Source organism: Halichoerus grypus, chromosome 3 (assembly GCF_964656455.1).
Source record: "Halichoerus grypus chromosome 3, mHalGry1.hap1.1, whole genome shotgun sequence".
NCBI lineage: Eukaryota > Metazoa > Chordata > Mammalia > Carnivora > Phocidae > Halichoerus > Halichoerus grypus.
In genome coordinates, this window is record NC_135714.1 from 160,788,183 (window position 1) to 160,808,464 (window position 20,282).

Here is a 20,282-nt window from a genome sequence, read left to right on the forward strand (position 1 = left end):
GGCGTTTCCAGGCCTCCCAGGCTCCCAGGGCTCTGGCACGCCCCACAGTGGGTCATTCCACCTCTGGGCCTTTGCTTATGACAGAGGAGTTAGAGCAGAGAGCTTAAGAGCAGGCTTGTTTGCATTCTGGTTCTGCCACTTACAAGTGGTGCAGTCTTGGGTGCCTGGGTGGCTCAGTTGGTTAAGCGACTGCCTTCGGCTCAGGTCATGATCCTGGAGTCCCAGGATCGAGTCCCGCATCAGGCTCCCTGCTTGGCAGGGAGTCTGCTTCTCCCTCTGACCCTCCTCCCTCTCATGCTCTCTGTCTCTCATTCTCTCTCTCTCAAATAAATAAATAAAATCTTTAAAAAAAAAAAAAAAAAAAAAAACAAGTGGTGCAGTCTTGGGCAAGATATTTAACCAGAGTTAACATTCTAGAGTCACTCATAGTAGTGATACAGGGGCACCCAGCTGACTCAGTCGGTGGAGCCTATGACTCTGGATCTTGGGGTTGTGAGCTAGAGCCCCATGTTGGGTGGAGATTACTTAAAAAAATAAAATCCTAAAAAAAAAAAAAAAAAATTGTGATGCAGCTTACCCTGGCCTTCAGTGTCAGAAAGACCTGGCTTGAATTTCTGAATCACTGCTGGCCAGATAGGAGTGACCTTGGGCAAGTTACTTGGGCTCTCTACCTCAGTTTTCTCATCTATAAAATGGGTATACACCTCACTGGATTACTGTGCAAATTTAATGACATGAGCTACGGCAAGTCAGGAAGTGCCTGACCTATAGAAAGCACTCATGAAATATTATAATATGATTATATCAGCAGGGTTCCTCCACTTTGATTCCCTCCCAGTGCAGATATTGAGCTGCTACTGCAACTATCAGGAATACCCCTGTGAAACTTTGCTCCAGGCCTATAGCACACACACGACACAAGTCCCCCACCACAAATATACCAGCAGACATTCCAGGCTTTAGTTTCCACACATGGGGCATGCACAGAATCTGGGGACAGAAAAATCTCAAGTCTTCAGCGGAATGTACTTTGAGTCAAACAGGGTGGATTAGCCATCAGCACAAAGGCGGTTTGTAAAGTGTTCCCTTGAGACTAACAACTCTCAAATTTACACTGAGAACCAGAAGTGAATACAGGGAGCAGGTGGGATCTTAGGCCCAAATGGCTCAAATCTATTGTACAAAGCAAACAGTCCTCTACCCGACCACCCTGTCATCTGTCTGAGGCATGTGTCGTGCTGTCAGAGCGAAGGGCAGGGGGGCTGTGTGGATTTAGCAAAGGAGGGCAGAGGATGAGGACAGCAGCTGGTCAACCCTGAGAGGCTCCTGACAGTCACAGATTCCTTGAAGAGAACTTGGGATGCTTATCCTCACCTAAAAGATCAGGAAATTTTCAGAGATTAGGAAACATGATCCATAGCCAACAAGTCGAGTAGTGAAGCTAGAAATTAAATTTTTCGTGAACTGAAGCCAGGTCTGAATGAAAGGAAAGTCCACGCACTCTGAACCACTTCCCTACTGTATGGAGGCATAAAATACACACGTTGGCTCCCCAAGGAGGTCTGGAAAACCCTGCAGGTCTCTAGGCAGTCTTTCCAATTTTTTTTAAGACTTTTTTAAAGTAATCTCTACACCCAACACGGGGCTCAACCGTACAACCTGAGATCAAGAGTCTCACGTGCTACCGCCTGAGCCAGCTAAGCGCCCCAGCTCTTCCCAATTTCTATCAGCCGCAACAAGCACCCCAAATCCAGGCATAACATGCACTGAAGACCTGTGCAGGGCCCTCCACCCCCCCAGGTACACCTTAGAGGCCAGCCTGTGTTACAGGATGCCTTCTTAATAAAACAAACAATGGTTCCCACTTCAGCTTTATTTCTCAAATTTATCTGCAGCAACCTCAAAACATTCAGAACAAACACAAAATTACCCCAAGTGTGAGATACCCCACAGAACTTTAGCGGCATTACCTGATGGGCATTCATGTCAAAGTCAGCATTTACAAACCATCTGTTCTTCGCCAACCCCGTGGCCCCTTGGCCCCTCAGTGTGGCTGGTCCAGCCTCAAGTGCTTGAGTAGATTCATGGAGCAGAACCTGCTGCCTGATCTAACACTCAGGACATGACCCACCCCCCCAGAGCGCCTAAAAACAACTGCAGGGCAGGAAGAAGTCCTGGTCCAGGGATCTTAGAGCTGCTAAGACACTTCAAATCCAAATGACCCTGGCCTTTTGGCAGACACAAAAGGGAAGCTTTCTTTTTTCTTTAGCTACCAGTTATTCTTAGGAAAAAAAAAGTTTCCAAGAGCTTCTCTGGAGGAAAGAAAGGAGAGAGGAAGAGAACACATAGAGCTCTTATACAGCTGGACGGTGAAGCTGAGCAGGGGTCCTCACGGTGTGGGCCCGGCTACAGGATGAAGCCCCATCTATTAAGGCTGTGGAAGTGGGCGGGGCCCTCAGTGGGCCCCTCCAGTCCTTCCAGGGAGCCAAGCCAGCTGCCCTCAAGGACACCTTCCAGAAGCAGTAAGAGAAGCACACAGGGCAGGACATGAAAACAAGCTGGAAAGAGACAAAGGTTCGAATGTGCTCCTGGCTCAGAGGACCAGGCTCTCCCACTCAAGAGAAGCTGGAGTCTCTCCACTCCTTTGTTCACTTGGCCTGGGTTCAAAGAAGTCAATTATTTTAGTGCCTTTAGGTCTGCGTCCAAGGCGCCAGACCCAACCCTCCTAGGGGGGGAAGTAAAAAACCCAAGAGAAAGTTAGCGAGAGATGCTTGCTTTCAGACCCTCTGTGAAACTTCAGGTCTCCTTACCATCTTGGGGCCTCCTAAATCAGAAAATCAGAATCTCACCTGCATGCCATCCCTTCTCTTGGTTCAGAAGTATCTCATCCTCAAAGTGGCACTTCTGTGCCGGGGACATAGTTTCACTGTTGTATGTACCACGCTGTCGGTTTTCTGGGCCCACCGCCCGTCAGAGAGGAGCGAACACAGACTTCTCTCCAGGGTGACCAAGGAGCAACTAACTCTTCTTACTCGATCCAGAGGCTGGACCTCAGGCCCCCAGGGGCCTCCAAACACCTACTCCCTTCCCTGGCCACCAGCTGGTCAGGTGGCCCACCGTGCTCGCTCAGATCCGTCTGAGCTGAGGAGTGAAACAGGGCCAACTGAATGCTCCAGGGACAACTATTTCCGAGGCCACTGGTAAGCCACAGGAAATGGGTGAAAGATGTCTGTAAGCACACCTACTTGGGCCTATTCTGTGCCCCCTCAAAGGATGGGTTATGTGGGAACACAATGAATTATATATAAAGCTAGAACTCAAGCCGAGGCGTTAGTCAGCTGCAGGTTGAAGGGTAGCCATCAGGGCAAGGGCAGTCTCAACTGAGTTTTACAAAGCCATCCCTTCTCTTTACCTAAAATTGAGAAAAGGTTGATTGTCCCTACCAAAGCAAGGGAGCAAGAATGACCGTGGGGGCTGGAGGGGTGGAAGAGGGGGTGTGGGTGGGGGGTGGGGGAAGGGGAGGCCACAGTGATCAGACATGATGGCTCCCAGAACTCTTGGCCCCACCATCGGTGGGCCTCAGTGAATCACCCTAAGCTTTCCTCTCAACTGTCTGCTTTCCCACCTAAAATCCAAAGGATGGCAAAAGAGGTGTCTGGTTCTCTAATGTTCCTCTTGGGGACAGACAGCAGGGGCTCTCTGAGGTACCTGTGACCTCAGGACAGCCAGGGCTCCAGGGCTGTGAGCACCACTGCCCCAACTAACCAGAAGGCAATTCCCCACCCCTCTGGGGGTTCTTTGCTAGTCAAGAGTTCACTTCTGTAGAACACCTTCCAACAGACTTGTCTCACTCTAGTCTCCATCCCCACTGCATTCTAACACTGGGACCCAGTCAGCCCAATAGGACTGTCTCCCGAGGGGACACTCCCCATTAAGGGTTAACTACTGAGGGGTAAACAAATGCAGCCGGCTCCAGGGGAGTCAAGGGGGCAACATTCCTGGCCTCCATTACAAAACCCTGAAACTTGGGAGGGGAGGGGGAGGAGGTCTTGAGGAATCCAGAACCCTGGGCCCAAGTACCAGGGGAACTGCTGGCTTTGGCAGCAGCAGGACTACTGGACCCGGAGTGAGAAGGCCAATTTGCAGCGACTGCACGCAACGCACTGATCTCATTACGTCTGTTTCCTTAGTGTCCGAAAGAGGAAAAGAAACATGCAGACTTTTCTGAGTATTAAGAAAGATAAAGTATGTTGAAACATTATATGAAAATAAAGACTTCTGAGTTTAGATGGAGAACTGAAATGGTATTCACAATTTCCCTTCCCTTAAATCATTAACATTTGAGTAAAACATTAGCCAAAAAAAAGGCACCACCCGCAAGCAAACAAGGAGAGGGGCATACTGTAATACAGTAACTTCAACACCAGAGGCAGGTGAAGAAATGCAGGAGGCACCACTCAGGGCTCATCTCCTAGGCCAGGCCCAGCCCTCACAGCCAGAGCCAGGAGAGCGGAGCCAGAATTCTCACTGACCTCCCCCCAAAATGCAGAGGCCTACAGCCGCCAATTCTTTTTCCTCTTCAATTAAGGAGTAGTGGGAAAAGCTGCTGGGAAAACAGGTGACACTGGAACAAGAACAATGAGTGACTCTCCTTTGAGGGAAATCGGGGCTCCAAGGCCACAGACTGAATTGGGGAAATGATCCACTTCCAGTGAGTATTCCTCCCCCTCCAACAGAAGTGGAACACACCTCCCAGATCTGTGGGCTGAGCCCCGCCACAGGGCTGCTCCCAAACCCAGAATCTGGGACAGATCCATCTCCCCCACCTGAGCCCCACTCGCACACTGGTGCAGGCTACAGAAAACAGGTCTTATTTTAGAGCCGACAGCGCCCAACAGCACTGGCGTGAACGGGATGAGAAGAGCAGGCAAAGCCAGCAAAAGACAAAGATGTCGACCCAAAGTAAAACATAACTCCAGAGAAGCAATTCTTCCCAACCGCTTCACCTAACTGCAGAATACTGTAATTAGAACATTAATGCAATAAAACCAGAGCTCAAAGATGAAATTACAAAACAAAATGAGATCAAAGGGGATGCAGGCTTCCTAAAAAAAGAACAAAACAACATCACTAAAGAGCCAATAAATAAATTATAATGAACAGAGAACAAATTTCTGCCAGTAATTTAAAATAGAAATACTGACAAAGGAGGGTCTGAGATAACCACAGTGAATGTAGACAGAAAAGACACATTAAAACATGTAATGAGGAGGGCGCCTGGGTGGCTCAGTAGGTTAAGCATCTGCCTTCGGCTCAGGTTGTGATTTCAGGGTCCTGGGATCGAGCGCACAGCCCCACATCGGGCTCCCTGTTCAGTGGGGAGCCTGCTTCTCCCTCTCCCTCTGCCTCTTCCCCTGCTTGTGCTCTCTCGCTCTCGCTCTCAAAATAAATAAATGAAAATCTTAAAAAAAAATAAAACACGTAATGAGGGACGCCTGGCTAGCTCAGTGGGTGCAGCTTGCAACTCTTGGTCTCAGGGTCATGAGTTCAAGCCCCAGGTTGGGTGTAGAGATTACTAAAAAAAATAAACTTAAAAAAAAAAATGTAATGAGACAAAGGTACCAAACATAGGATAACTGGTGTTGCTAAACTACAGAACTCAAGACTGGACTATGAGGTATGTTCAAAGATAAAGGACACGAGATTTCCCCGAAACCATAGGAGCAAAAGAACCTAAAGACTGAATGCTGAACTTGAAAGACGTTTTCAGGCATCGCAAAGGAACTTTTTCCCCCCAAATATTTTATTACAAAAATTGTGAAACATATTAAAACTTCTCTTAAGTGGTAGAAAATTCAGGCTGCCCTCATCTTCCCCAGAGTAAATTCAGTATCAGAAGAAAATGCAACAGTGTTTACATCACTGAGGGAGAGAGAGAGAGAGAAAAGAACCGGAGATACTGTTTCCAGCTGAGATGTCACACAAATCTTTTAAGGACAACAGGCGGAAATTCTCAAGCATGAAAGAGAGGCTACAGTCTCCTTCCTAGAGTGAAAAAACAGGAGAACGAAATGCAGCTAATTAATAAAGAAATAAAAATAAAGGTCTCAGGAATGCAGAAACCATGGTAAAAGAATTGATGGTAAACATTATAACCCTTCGAAAAAGAAATAATAAAAAAACCTTGGGGATTTTGGTTATAGGACAGAATCTAAGTGTTATAAAAATGGACAATTTACTACTAACAATTAGTGCAATCAAAAGATGAGACAAAAATGTGAAAATGCTAATGTCATCTCTCATAGCAGAGTCAGTAAATACTACCTAAAATGGGTAGGTAATTACAGATATGACTCACAAGGATTTTTTGAAACCTCTTTTACGAAATAATCTCTCGGCGAAAAATACATTTCTTTAAAGCTTAATAATTCCTTTAATTTTACTAGTTTCTTTTCTTTGGTTACATTCAGGGAAATTTTAAATACTTCTGTGTAAGATTATTTATTTCTCCATATGCATTTATCTATGAGTAAGCTGGAAGATTATCCAGAATAGTATTCACCTAATAGTCATGAGGACTATTTGAGTGGTGGGATTTGGAGTATTTGTTTGTTTGTTTTTTTTTACTTCAACTCATTGATGTGTCCCAATGGGAGGTGGGCGTAGGGTAATACACGAAAACATGGGTGGTTATTTTTATAGTCAAGGAGTTAGGGAGAACTCTCTAAGTATGGCACAAAACCTACAGCCTGTAAAAGCAATGATCAGTACATCTGGACTACAAGAACTGCCCAGTGTTCTATAAATTAGCATAATTCCAGTATTCATGCTCAAACTAATAATGATACAGTCATCTGTTAAGTACTAACAGACCCAGTGAGAAAACCAGTGGCCTCACAGCCTGGTCCTCAGGTAAATACCGCCTACTGGCTTTCTGGAGTTCCAAAGAATTTTGAGAACTACCACCCAGTCTGCGGCCCTCTCCACCCACCAAATGAACCGAGTCCAAGAAACCACTCTCCTCTGGGGCAAGCTGAAACCCCCTCCAGTGCAAACACTGCAGCTTAAAAGCCAGACTTCCCCCTCACCCAAGAGGCCCAGGTCTCAATGGGCCCATTCTTCTGTCCCCTCTGGGCTTTTGCTCTCTTACACACCCTAAAAGGATGTCTTCTCTCTTCCCAGCTCCCACTCCCAGAACCTTAGCCTCAAGCTTTGGCTCAACCAAAGGCCACCCAGGGTGGGAGATTTCTGCAAACAGTGCAGGAGTTCTGCTGGGGGGTGGGGGAAGGAGAAGGGTGGTGTTACCTAGAGGTGGTGGCCATTTACTTTCCCCAGAAAACCCCATCGCTGGGAGGGGCAGGATGAGAAAACTTAAATTAAAAAAAAAAAAAAATCAGTGGGGACTCAGAAGCAGGGAACAAAATTAGAACCAGCAGCCTGCTGCTCATTGAGTAATATTTACTGAGCCCCCACTGTGTGTGTGAGTGCCTATGGGAGGGAGATTGAGAAAGGCAGAGCCTGGTGTCAGGGCCCAGCACAGACAGTTGGGGAGGGGGAGCTGGCAGCTTGACTTAGCCACCTGCTGAGCCCTGAGTGAGGGAAATGACAGCCAGGCCCAGCGGCTGGACCAGGGGAGAGAAGGAGTACATTTGCCAGGCTTCAACATTCAGGCGGAGCCTGGACTTGACAAAGCAGAGGAGTCTTCCAAAACTAACTGAGTGAGTCAGGCGGCCTGGTGAGTAGCAGCCAGTCGGGGCTTCCCCACCAGAGGCCAGGGCAAGAGTCACTGCTGTTCTCATCATTCATCCATCACCACTTCCCAGACACTCCATTGCAAAATTTTGACCTGTTGTCCCTTAAGTCCACTCCTGTTTGTCAGACCACGGGGCCCGACATGTGGCTTAGGAAACATAGTGCTCACATCCACCACTTACGTCACCTGCTTGAAGCAAAACTCCCGGACTTGTTATTCAAGGTCCAATAAATAAGAAAAATGTATGATCTAGCAGCTAAATCATCAGACAGCAGGACAATTTGGGGAGATCTGGGTTCAAATTTGGGGCCTATCACTAACTTACCATGTGCCCCCAGCACAATGAAGCTACGAAACGTCCAACCTCACAAGGGCACCCTGATAAAAGCTTAAGGGTCATAGCCGTGTGCACTTTAGGTCTGTTCCTTCTGTTCCATCCCCAAAGCTCTCAGGCCAATCCATTCACCTGGAGCTGACTCCTGCCTATTCTCAGAAGGCAGCTCAATGGGGGCACCTGGGTGGCTCAGTCGGTTAAGCATCTGACTTCGGCTCAGGTCATGATCTCAGGGTCCTGGGATCAAGCCCTGTGTCGGGCTCCCCGTTCAGCGCAGAGTCGGCTTGTCCCTCTCCCGCTGCTTTCTCTCAAATAAATAAATAAAATCTTAAGAAAAAGAAAGCAGCTCAATGATCTCTTCTTCCAGGAAGCCTTCTTGGACCACTCTGGGCACTCTTCTCCAATTACTTTGGACTCCTCATTATCTGGTCTCCCAGGGATCCCTCCCAACAGATTTTTGTTCCTTTACCTCGCCCCAGAACACAGTGCCCGGACCCATGCTGGGCACACAAGGAAGGAGAAGCAGCAAATTTCTGCTGGAAGATGTGAAGTCTAACGTCCCTTCTAAATGATGTTTGCCTGCTTTGCCCCCACAGCTTGATGAGGAACAGGGAGCTCAGCGCCCCCCTTCCAGAGACATTCTGCCCCCCCCCAACCTGGGGCCTTCACACATTATCTGAGGTCGGCGGCCAACACCACTTATTATTTTCTTTCTCTCTAGACTAACCCATCCCCATTTGTTCAATTTCATTTATAGTCATTGAACTAAAAGCTAGCTAGCTACACCTACCAGACTTTTAAAAACTGAGCCCAGGAGTTCATTTATTCAACAAATATTCATTGCACACTGACTTCATACCAGGACTAACGCGAGGTACTGAGGATACCTAGTAGCTGTCCTCACAGAGCAGGGAAAGCAAACAATTCAACAACCGACAAGAACAATAATCACAAGGGTCATCGTGTTGTTCAGGGTTCAGTTAGGCAATTTAATGGCTTGGCGAAACATGGGAAGAGCTGAAGAACCCTACAGCACGCTGCAGACTGAGGAGCTCCTCCCCAGAATCACAGTGCAGAGATGCAGCTCAGGTAGCATGGCATCAAGAAGCTGCTGCTCCAGAATGATGTCGCCCCTGCCATGATCTACACCAGCCAAACGGATGTCCTAGGCTCCATCTTGAGGAAGAGGTTACCCATCCATTTAAGACTGGATCGCGTGCCGCTCACCAGCAAATCCAAGTCACAGTGGGAATTTTAGTTCAAGGATGCCTGGCAAGTTTTTGATTCTCTTTTAGTAGGCTGGACCATAATTATCCAAAGTAGTGTGCTTGATAGTTAAAGGAAGCACTGTGAATAAACACACGGGGAAAACAGGAGTAAACCACAGGGTGGCCTTGGCATGGATGCCTGGTGACTAAGTCTGTGCCACCCGCCATAGATCATGACAAGGGGGAGTACAGAAAGCTATGGGGAACACAGTGGGGCAATCAAATCTAGCGTCAGAGGAGGCCTCCAAAGAGAACATTATTTTAGCAGAGACATGAAGGGCATGTAAAAGTGGGCCAGGTAAAGGTCAAGGGAGTGGGGGTGGGGTGGAATGTTCTAGAATGTAGCTGCAAAGATGGTGCATATGAGAACTTCCAGGTCCAGTGGGGCCAAGGCAGTAGTCCAGTAGGCCACATTAAGGTGGGTGGACCTCATTTTCAGTAACGATGTGATCCAATTTGTGGTTTTATTTATTTTTTTTTTAAAGATTTATTTATTTATTTATTTGACAGAGAGAGACACAGCGAGAGAGGGAGCACAAGCAGGGGGAGTGGGAGAGGGAGAAGCAGGCTTCCCGCAGAGCAGGGAGCCCGATGTGGGGCTCGATCCCAGGACCCTGGCATCATGACCTGAGCCGAAGGCAGATGCCCAACGACTAAGCCACCCAGGCGCCCCTCAATGTGTGGTTTTAGCATACCAATCTGGCTACAGTCCGGAGAACGGAACTGAGGTGGTCAAGCACTGAAACTGGGAGACCAGGAGGCTCTCTCTTGTCTGGGTGGGAGAACACAGCACTCAGTTTGTTCGCAAAAGCAAGGCTTCTTTCTCCTTGCTTCAACCCAGCCTGGGGTGCTTCCCCTGCCCCTGAAGCTGCTGGCCGCATAGTTTCCCATTAAAAAACTGAATAGGGTCTTCTCTAGCAGCTAACAGGGAGGAACAAGCCACATCATTGTCCTCATCACCAAAAGTATCAGAGTGAGTTCAAAAAGACCAGCCTACCTCCCACCATCATTTCCTAAATCAGGCTGAAACAAGTCTGCTCAGCTGTCCTGCTGTCACAGGAGGGTCTGGCTTCTAGTAGAGAGAGGTCCACTGCACCAGGGAAACCAAGTATGCTTCTGCTGGCTGTAGCTCAGAGGCTTATAAAGGCTCAGTGTCTGGGAAGGGCCACCTCACCTCCGAGAGGGAGCCTGAGGCTCAGAGGATAATTCTTACCCATTTTGGGAAGAAGATAGCATAAGAGACTTCTAGTCAGGGTGGCGAATTCTGCCCACAGTGTTGCTCCCAGCCTTAAGCCAGCTCAAGTCCCTGACTCCTCCTCAGAGACTCTGGCCGTGCCAATCTCTACAGCTGAGATGCCGAACTGTGTGATAATTTTTCTAGAAAAGTGGTTCTCAAAGTGTGGTCCCTGCACCAGCAGCATCATCGGGTCACCTGGGAACTTGGAAGTGCAAATTCGCAGCAGCACCCAAACCCAATGAATCAGAAACTCTGGGGTGGGGCCCAGCAATCTGTTTAAAGAAACCCTTCAGGTGACCTCAATGCATCCTAAAGTCTGAGGACCACTGCTCTCCGTGGAAAATCTAAAGCTTTTGTTAGATTTCCAGATTTCTTCACCAAAGAGGGCAACCCCTTCTTGCCCAGCAACTGCTCCTGCATGTGACTGGAGGCCCCAGTAGAAAGGCACAGGCTCCATCTGGGGCCTTAGATTTCTCAGTGGCCTTCACAGTAATGCATTCTCAGGAGAGTCATAAATGAGCCCTATTCTCATGAGACAGACGGTTATTGGGGAAAGAAATAAAAAGCCCATATTTCCAAATTGGGGAAAGTGGCAGGAAAGGGAGGGACACTAACTACACTCCTGAATCATAATTCCTCCATTTTCCCTCCCACTGTCCAAACTGCCCACATGGCTCATCACTGACCCAAGCCAAGGTTACTGGCAGTCACCATCTGATTATTGAGGCAAAAGGCTTTCCCACATCCTGCTTCCTCACTGTGGGCCTCACCTCGTGACCAGAGCACCCCTTTCCTACCATTCCTGAAGAGAAACCAGTGTCGCCCATAGCTTCATGCTGTATCTTCTTACACACTCCCTTCCCTCCCTTGCACCATGCCATCCTACCTCCTGATAAAATACCTTCCTCGGGCGCCTGGGTGGCTCAGTTGGTTAAGCGACTGCCTTCGGCTCAGGTCATGATCCTGGAGTCCCGGGATCGAGTCCCGCATCGGGCTCCCTGCTCGGCAGGGAGTCTGCTTCTCCCTCTGACCTTCCCCCCTCTCATGTGCTCTCTCTCTCACTCTCTCAAAATACCTTCCAGCACTCTCTTCCACCCAACAGCAAGCTCAGTCCCTCCGCCCGTAGTTAAGAGTCCCTGCAACCAGACCCTATCGCTTTCACCATCACCTGCCTTTACTCTCTGGCCTGGACCCTGGTTTCTACCCAGAATGCTCCGCCCACACCCCACCTCATCCCTGCACCTCCTGTCTCTGCAACCCACAGGCTAGAAGTCTGATTAACATGTTAGAAATGCCTGTCAGAAAGTCTGCATGTGTTTCAAGCACTCTCTCCACAAGGTACGAAGGTCCTGGATGTGAAGGAAAAACAAAAAAAAAAAGATGACCTGCAGGCAAAGCCCCATCTCTGACCCACCCCAAATCCTCCCTAGCACAGGTCCCACAGCGGGGAAGCACCCTCATCTTCCTTGGGCTCCCACCACTCCTGTCTCAACTGTATCCTGTCCTAGAAGGCCAGGCCGGTTCTAGCACTTTAGACTACCTTCCCAGGTTGCTTCATAACAGTCCTAGGTTGGTAGAACCTAGATAAGTACTTGCTGCATGAATACGTAAATACAAATGCATACGTACTCAGATATTCCCCCACCTTTTCTACAGATTACAGAACGGCTGGGGTAGACTTCACTGAAGATGCCCCACTTTCAGCCCTGGGGTCAAGGGCAGGAGCAGACGAGTGTCTTTCCAAAGCCCCCTCTGTAAAGGGGCAAAGGGAGAGCATGAGGACCCGACCCTTTGCCCTCCCAATTGTCCCTTCTCTGCCAGAGTTCTAGAGGCTATCAAGAGCACACAGATGGATTCCAGAGCAAAGGCAATCAGGTTTCTGGCTCCTATTACACTCAGATACAGACCAGGGCTGACAGAAGAACTGCAAAAAGCTCCCCTTCCCCAGGTTAAAACACCCTCAAGGCTGTGGGTGCGCAGCAGTCTGGACCATCGGGTGCAGAAGTGACTTCCCTAACACAACTACTCATGCAAGTATTTCCACTTCCCTACCTCCTATAAACTCCTTGCCTATTAAGAAGGGATCAACATTCTGACCAGGCTTAAAGGCTTACCCCCTCTCCAGCGAACCCCAACCCAAACCCCAAGCCTGAGGGGCAACTGGATTACCCCCTGGTAAGGGTTTCTGATTTTAGCTTGCAACTCAGACGTGCTGTAGTTTGGGTGACTTTCCACTCCAAACAGAGAGAGAAGAAAGAGTAATTCTAGGAAAGCACTACTCACGGTAACACAAACCTTGGAGGCAACCCCAAAACCCATCAGCAGGAGTGGACGAATAAACGAACCAATTCTCACAACTGAATAGTATACAAAAGTGAATCAACCATATTGACATTAACACTGAGTGTACAAGATGTTACTAAAAACTGCCTTGTCGGGCGCCTGGGTGGCTCAGTTGGTTAAGCGACTGCCTTCGGCTCAGGTCATGATCCTGGAGTCCCGGGATCGAGTCCCGCATCGGGCTCCCTGCTCGGCGGGGAGTCTGCTTCTCCCTCTGACCCTCCTCCCTCTCATGCTCTGTCTCTCATTCTCTCTCTCGCAAATAAATAAAATCTTTAAAAAAAAAAAAAAAACTGCCTTGTGAATGCCTCTCATTCTTCAAGACCTCTTCTCCAGGAAGGTTGGGAAGGACTGTCTGAATCTGAAGACACCATACCATAAACTCCCCAGGACAAGAGCCCATTCCGGTTTTCCTCGTAAAGCTGATGGGGCATAGGGAATGTGAGTGGAGATGGTGAAATGAAATGAAACCTCTTAACCAGCCTTCCAGATTCCACTGGGCACCTACCCCCATACTGTCAGTCCTTTCTCTATTTTTAAAGTATAACATACATGCACGTAAAGTGCCCAAATCTGAAATGCACAGCTCAGTGAAAGAAGTCATCCTTTTAAAGTACAAATCTGATCACAGCACGTTCTTTGCTTTAAACCCTCTGATGGCTTTCCAGTACAAGTGGAATAAAACCTAGACTCCCTTCCCTGGCCTAAAACTCACTATGTCATCTGGCCCTTGCCAACCACACTGACATTTTTTAGCCTTCTCACTCACTAGGATCCAGCCACTCTGGCCTTGTTTCTGTCCCTTTAACATATCATGTGCATTCTGACCTCAGGGTCTTTGCACTTACTGTTACCTCTGTGTAGAGCGCTTTTCCCTTAGATCTTCATAGGTCTCAGTTCAAATGTCACCTCTACAAAGGTGGATGCCCATGTGGTTCATAAGGGGAAAAAAAAAAAGCTCACTTCCAGTCATTCAGAATCCCAACACGCTGTTTTATTTTCTTCTTACTGTATGTCACTATCTAAAATAGTCTTCTTGGGGCGCCTGGGTGGCTCAGTGGGTTAAGCATCTGCCTTTGGCTCAGGTCATGATCTCAGGGTTGTGAGATCAAGCCCCATGTGGTCAGGCTCCCTGCTCAGCAGGGAGTCTGCTTCTCCCTCTCCCTCTGTTCCTCCCCTCTGCTCATGCTCTCTCAAATAACTAAATAAAATCTTTAACAAAACAAATAAAATAGTCTTCTTTCTCTTGTTTTGATTACATATTTATTTTGTCTCTTAGTACCACGATGTAAACTCCACAGTAGTGGAGACTTAAGGTCTATGACCCTCACAGAACCTGAAGAAATGAGTGGCTGGCACCAAGTCAGCCACCAAAGAATACCTGCTGAATGAAAGTGTTAATTTTCCACTGCCCATTTTCACAGTGCCAGACAGTTTAGAATTGTGTTGTTCTTGAGTCTCTATCCACAGTTGAACTGTTAGCAACCTTAGGGACCTGACCCCTTCTTCTGTAGCTTAAATAGAGCTGAAAAGACCCCCAGGGAGCCAGAAGGTTGTCTGGAGCTGGAATATAAAACATCAGGCAGAGAAACCAAAGAGAAACCTAAGCTGCAGCAGGGGATCCAAGAGCAAGGTGGTGGGAGAGAAGCAGACGCAAGGAGGCAGCCTCCCTTCCCTGCAACCCCAAAGACAAATGTCCCGAGGATGGGCAACCATCTGATAATCCTGCCGAAAATAACATGTGAACTTTTCCCCATGGCAGAGGAAGAAAAGGAAAGCAAACCCCACAAGTACAGGCTGTTTCTAGAATTTCTCAGCTGCTCATGGAAACTCTGAGTCTCATCCCAGTTGCATATAACCTCTCAAAGTGCCAACTGCACACATCCTGAAATGCAGGGGGAGGGGCTTTGTGAGCGGCTGCCAAGAGGGAGTGGTGTGAGAATAGTCAAGGTCACAGGCATAATCTGGCCAGCAGAGCTGTGCACACACCTCCGTTTGCCCATGGTCAAGGCCTCTGCCGTGGGAGGCATCCCCACACAGTATCTGCTGGATGTGGGGGGTGGCTGAGGAGGGAGGAGCAGGAACTGGGACATAATCTCTGTTCCTACGGCTGGTCAGGTTGCTCCAGAGGCCATTTTGGCTAGTGGCCCAAGTCTGGGGGAGTGGGTGACTTTGTACTTTTTGCACCTTTCTGGGAAAGGTGATGAGAACAGTCGTGGCTTGCAGCCCCTGGAAACTAACCAGGGACCTGGTATCCTGAGAATCTGCCTGGCCTCTCAAATGGAACATCTCCAACAACAGAGAAAAATGGTCAGCACTGAAATACACACATGCCAATCAATGTCACCTGGGCCTGGGATGGCTGAGCACAGGACATGCCATCCGTGGGCAGGGGGAGAGAAAGAAAGAGGCAGTAAGGGATTTCAGGGCCTTACACCTCTGGCTCATCTCCTGGAGGAAAAACAGGGCCACCTTCCCCAGGCCAACATGGCTCCACCTTGCCCCAAACCTCACGTACTCTGCGCTCTAAGAAAATGAGAGTCTGTGGGGCTGGCTGGGAGCCCTCTGGTTTCCAGGAAAGGATGAGAGTACTCAACAGTCAGCTTGCTGCCCGTGATTTACAGGGCTTTCTTGACTAGCAGGACACATACATACCCCACCCCTTTTCCCCACAAATCAACCTTTTAGGCTTCCAGTAAAAAAGTGAGGAAAAAAACAGCTGTTGGACTTCCCTCCTCACCCTCCCTTTGGGAGGGCAGCTCAGAAATCCTGGGGCCAGGGAGGTGGTGGTGGGAAAGGCCTTTTAGGGGAGTGGGCTGCCTCCTCCTTCAACTTCCACCTGGCAGCAAGGCACGCGGGAGAGGCCCTAAAGGGTCAAGGAGGTCTCTGCAGAAGGAAAGGATCAGTGAGATCCAGGAGCAAGTTGCCTGGGGGCCAGTCCTGTCCCCACAGCAGCGGTCAACAAACAGTTATTAAGAACTTACTCTAGGGGCGCCTGGGTGGCTCAGTCCTTAAACGTCTGCCTTCGGCTCAGGTCATGAACCCAGGGTCCTGGGATCGAGCCCCGCATCGGGCTCCCCGCTCAGCAGGAAGCCTGCTTCTCCCTCTCCCACTCCCCCTGCTTGTGTTCCCTCTCTCGCTGTCTTTCTCTCTGTCAAATAAATAAAATCTTTAAAAAAAAAAAAAAAAAAAAAAAGAACTTACTCTAGGGGCGCCTGGGTGGCTCAGTCGGTTAAAGGCCTGACTTATCTCAGCTCAGGCTCAGGTCATGATCTCAGGGTTATGAGATCAAGCCCCACGTGGTTGAGCTCCGAGCTCAGTGGGGAGTCTGCTTGAGATTCTTTCTCCCTCTGCAGCCCCCTCTCTAAAATAAATAATAAATCTTCAAAACAAACAAACAAAACTGGGGCACCTGGGTGGCTCAGTTGGTTAAGCATCTGCCTTCATGATCCCAGTGTCCTGAAATCAAGCCCTGCATCCGGCTCCCTGCTCCGTGGGGAGGCTGTTTCTCCCTCTTCCTCTGCCACTCCCCACCTCTACCCCACTTGTGCTCTCTCAAATAAAATCTTTAAAAAAAAAAAAAAAACTTACTCCACCATCTGCTAAATCATCCTTCTGAAGGTTTAACTAATTTAATACTCCAACTATCTGCGTGTAAGAATGCCTGCTTCAGGGAGCCTGGGTGGCTCAGTTGGTTGCATATCCAACTCTTGATTTCAGCTCAGGTCACGATCTCAGGGTTGTGAGATGGAATGAGCCCTGTGTTGGTTCCAAGCTGGGTGTGGAGCCTGCTTGAGATTCTCCCTCTCTGCCCCTTCCCACTCACACGTGCATTCTCTTAAAAAGAAAAAAAGGCCCGTTTCATAAGATTCTCACCAATGTTGACTATTAAAATAGTATTCCATCTGGGGCGCCTGGGTGGCTCAGTCATTAAGCGTCTGCCTTCGGCTCAGGTCATGATCTCAGGGTCCTGGGATCCAGCCCCGCATCGGGCTCCCTGCTCAACGGGAAGCCTGCTTCTCCCTCTCCCCCTCCCCCTCCTTGTGTTCCCTCTCTCGCTGTGTCTCTCTGTCAAATAAATAAATAAAATCTTTAAAATAAAATAGTATTCCATCTTTGTCAAATAGGTTAAAAATCATTCTTTCAATTCTTTTAATTTGCATTTCTCATATTAGCAGTGTGGCTAAACATATTTTCGTGTTTACTAACATTTATATTTCTTCTTTCACACACTGTTACTCTCCTTTGCCCATTTTTGCTGAGATTATTCATTCATCTTTGTTCTTATTGGTGTATGTAGGAGTTCATTGTATGGTAAAAATATTAACCTCTTCGGGTGCCGGGTGGCTCAGTCGTTAAGCGTCTGCCTTTGGCTCGGGTCATGATCCCAGGGTGCTGGGATCGAGCCCCATATCGGGCTCCCTGCTCAGAGGGGAGCCTGCTTCTCCCTCTCTCACTCCCCCTGCTTCTGTTCCTGCTCTCGCTGTCTCTCTGTCAAATAAATTAATTAATTAAATTTTAAAAAAATTAACCTCTTGTCACATGTTACAAATACCTTCCTAATTAATCATTTGTCTCTTAATTTTGTTAATTGGTATTACTGACAAATTTTTTAAATAGAGGCAAAGTAAATATATCACACACTTCCTTTAAGGTTACTGCTTTAAGTAGCATGCTTGGAAAATCCTTCCCCACCCAGAAATTATAGAAATATATATCTTTATTTTCTTGCACTTAAAAATTTTAAATCTCTCATCTAGAATTTTTTTTTTTTAAGATTTTATCTGTTTATTTGACAGAGAGAGAGAGAGAGAGCACAAGCAGGAGGAGCGGCAGAGGCAGAGGGAGAAACAGGCTCCCTGCCAAGCAAAGAGCCTGACTTGGGGCTCGATCCCAGGACCCTGGGATCATGACCTGAGCCGAAGGCAGACGCTTAACCGACTGAGCCACCCAGGCGCCCTCTCATCTAGAATTTGATTTGGTACAGTGTAAGAAAGAGAATCTAACTTTTAAAGAAATACTCAATTATCCCAATATTGTTTAATAAAGTCTATTTTCTTTATAAACTTCAAGTGTAGAGTCTATAAAAGATAAGAAACGGAGGTAAAGTCAAATATATCCTTTGCACAGGTGGCTACTCCAGCTAACAAAATGTGGGTGCCGTGGGTTTCTTCTCCTTCCGGCTCAGAGGTATAGGCTGGCGAGTAACAACTACAACAAAGTCCTACCTACAGAGGAGGGCACAGCAGAAAGATACAGGGACAGCCTGGGACCCTACGGGCATCACCGAGCAGGAGCATGGGCCTCACACAGCTAACTGCCAGATGCTTTACGTGTTATTTGCCAAACCAGCATTGGTTGGACTCTGGCATTTGCCCTAAACATCCCTGTAACTCATCCACGATCCTTTCTTCCTCAATTTTACAGTAAGAATTGCTCAGATTTATTGTTGTCTGCTAGGCACCACAGTTAAGCAATTTCTTTTCATCCTTGTTTAATTTTCTCAACAACCTTCATTTCGAGGGGCGCCTGGGGTGGTCCAGTCGGTTAAGCATCTGCCTTCAGCTCAAGTCATGATCCTGGGGTCCTGGGATTGAGTCCCACATCAGGCTCCCTGCTCAGCGGGGAGTCTGCTTCTCCCTCTGCTCTTCACCCCGCTCACTCCCTCTCAAAAACAAAAAAACAAAACAAAAACAACCTTCATTTCGATAGAGTCTACAGGACTTCCCTATAATTGTAAAAGTTTCAATGAGGGCACCTGGGTGGCTCAGTTGTTAAGCATCTGCCTTCGGCTTAGGTCATGATCCCAGAGTCCTGGGATCGAGCCCCGCATCAGGCTCCCTGCTCCGCGGGAAGCCTGCTTCTCCCTCTCCCACTCCCCCTGCTTGTGTTCCTGCTCTCACTATCTCCCTGTCAAATAAATAAATAAAATCTTTAAAAAAAAAAAGTTTCAATGATACCTTTTTGGAGTAGGGAAAGACAGTGCATGAAATGCACACATCAATGAGACAACTCTCTATTTTGGAAACATTAAAATAAAACAAAAGCACCATAAAATTGTATCATCTTCCTTTTACAGATAAGGATACTGAGGCTAAAAATACTTGATCAAAATCAGACCGCAACTAGTCAGAAATAGTATCATTATTTGCTAAATTCCTACATATATTTAGGTATGGTTTTGGATGTTTCTATTTTGTTCCATTCACCTATCCTGTGCCAATGTCACCATTTTTCCCCCCCGGTAAAGCGAGTCTAACTTCACTACTTTCTTCTTTAAATTGTTTTTGGCAATTCTTATATATTTATTCTTTCAGAAAAAACTTTTTAAGGTCTCCTGTCAAGTCCCAATACTTCCCTTGGGGAATTCATCCTATGGAAATCACGTTGATTTCTATCTATCGAGTGCTGACTGTTCTGGGCATAAGAAATAGAGCAATAAACAAAAACAAAAATCCTTACCCTCAGAGCATGCATTCTTGTAGTACTCATAACAGTAAAAAGTTGTAAGCCATCTAAATGCACCATAGGGGTGCCTGGCTGGCTCAGTGGGAAGAGCAAGCAACTCTTGATCTCAGGGTCTTAAGTCTGAGCCCCACGTTGGGTATAAAAATGGTTTAAAAGTAAAATCTTAGGGGCGCCTGAGTGGTTCAGTCAGTTGAGCATCTGATTCTTGGTTTCAGCTCAGGTCATGATCTCAGGGTCATGGGACTGAACCCCGCTTTGGACTCCATGCTCAGCACGGAGTCTGCTCAAGATTCTCTCTCCCTCCCTCCACTCACGTTCACATGTCCTCACTCTCTCTCATATAAATATAAAAATCCTTAAAATAAATAAATAACTGCACAATAGAAGGTAACTGTTAGAGTAAGGTAATCCATATAACAAAATATGTATAGTTTGAGCACAGAGATTAGGAGCTTTGGCTCTGGGTGAGAAAGACCAGTGTGAATCCTCAATCTGCATTTACTAGCTTCAAGGCTTGGGCCAAGGAGACTTATTTTCCTTATATAGAAAACAAAGCCTACTAATGGTCCCTCCTAAAGAGCAGGTAAATGAGATACTAAATATAAATACAGTGCCAACACACCGTAACTGTTCAATAAATATTATTCGGGGGAAGATTAACACGGAAAGATGTTCGTGATATGGTAAGTGGAAAAAAAAAGAGCCTATAAAACTGAAGGCACAGCAGACCATCTTTCCTTAAGTTGTATACATTCACAGAAAAAGACTAAAAATTCATAATTGTTATCTCTTGATGATGGGTTTAATGGTTACTTCTGTTATCCTTTTATTCATCTGCATTTTCTAAAATGAGCATGTATTACTTTAAGAAGTTAACTGTAG

At 47.3% G+C, this 20,282-nt stretch overlaps 1 protein-coding gene across 5 annotated transcripts in view; it reads right to left on the bottom strand.

The window, feature by feature from the left end:
- Positions 1–20,282, bottom strand: part of SLC39A14 (solute carrier family 39 member 14) — a 47,448-nt gene that overhangs the window by 16,884 nt on the left and 10,282 nt on the right. Inside the window, exon 2 of one of the 5 annotated variants that reach the window (XM_036075162.2) lies at positions 16,809–17,000. The exons of the other annotated variants lie outside the window; for them this stretch is intronic. Within the exon in view, the coding sequence (XP_035931055.1) occupies positions 16,809–16,863 (55 nt within the window). The 5' untranslated portion in view covers positions 16,864–17,000. The remainder of the gene's footprint in view (positions 1–16,808; positions 17,001–20,282) is intronic. 5 annotated transcript variants of the gene reach the window in all.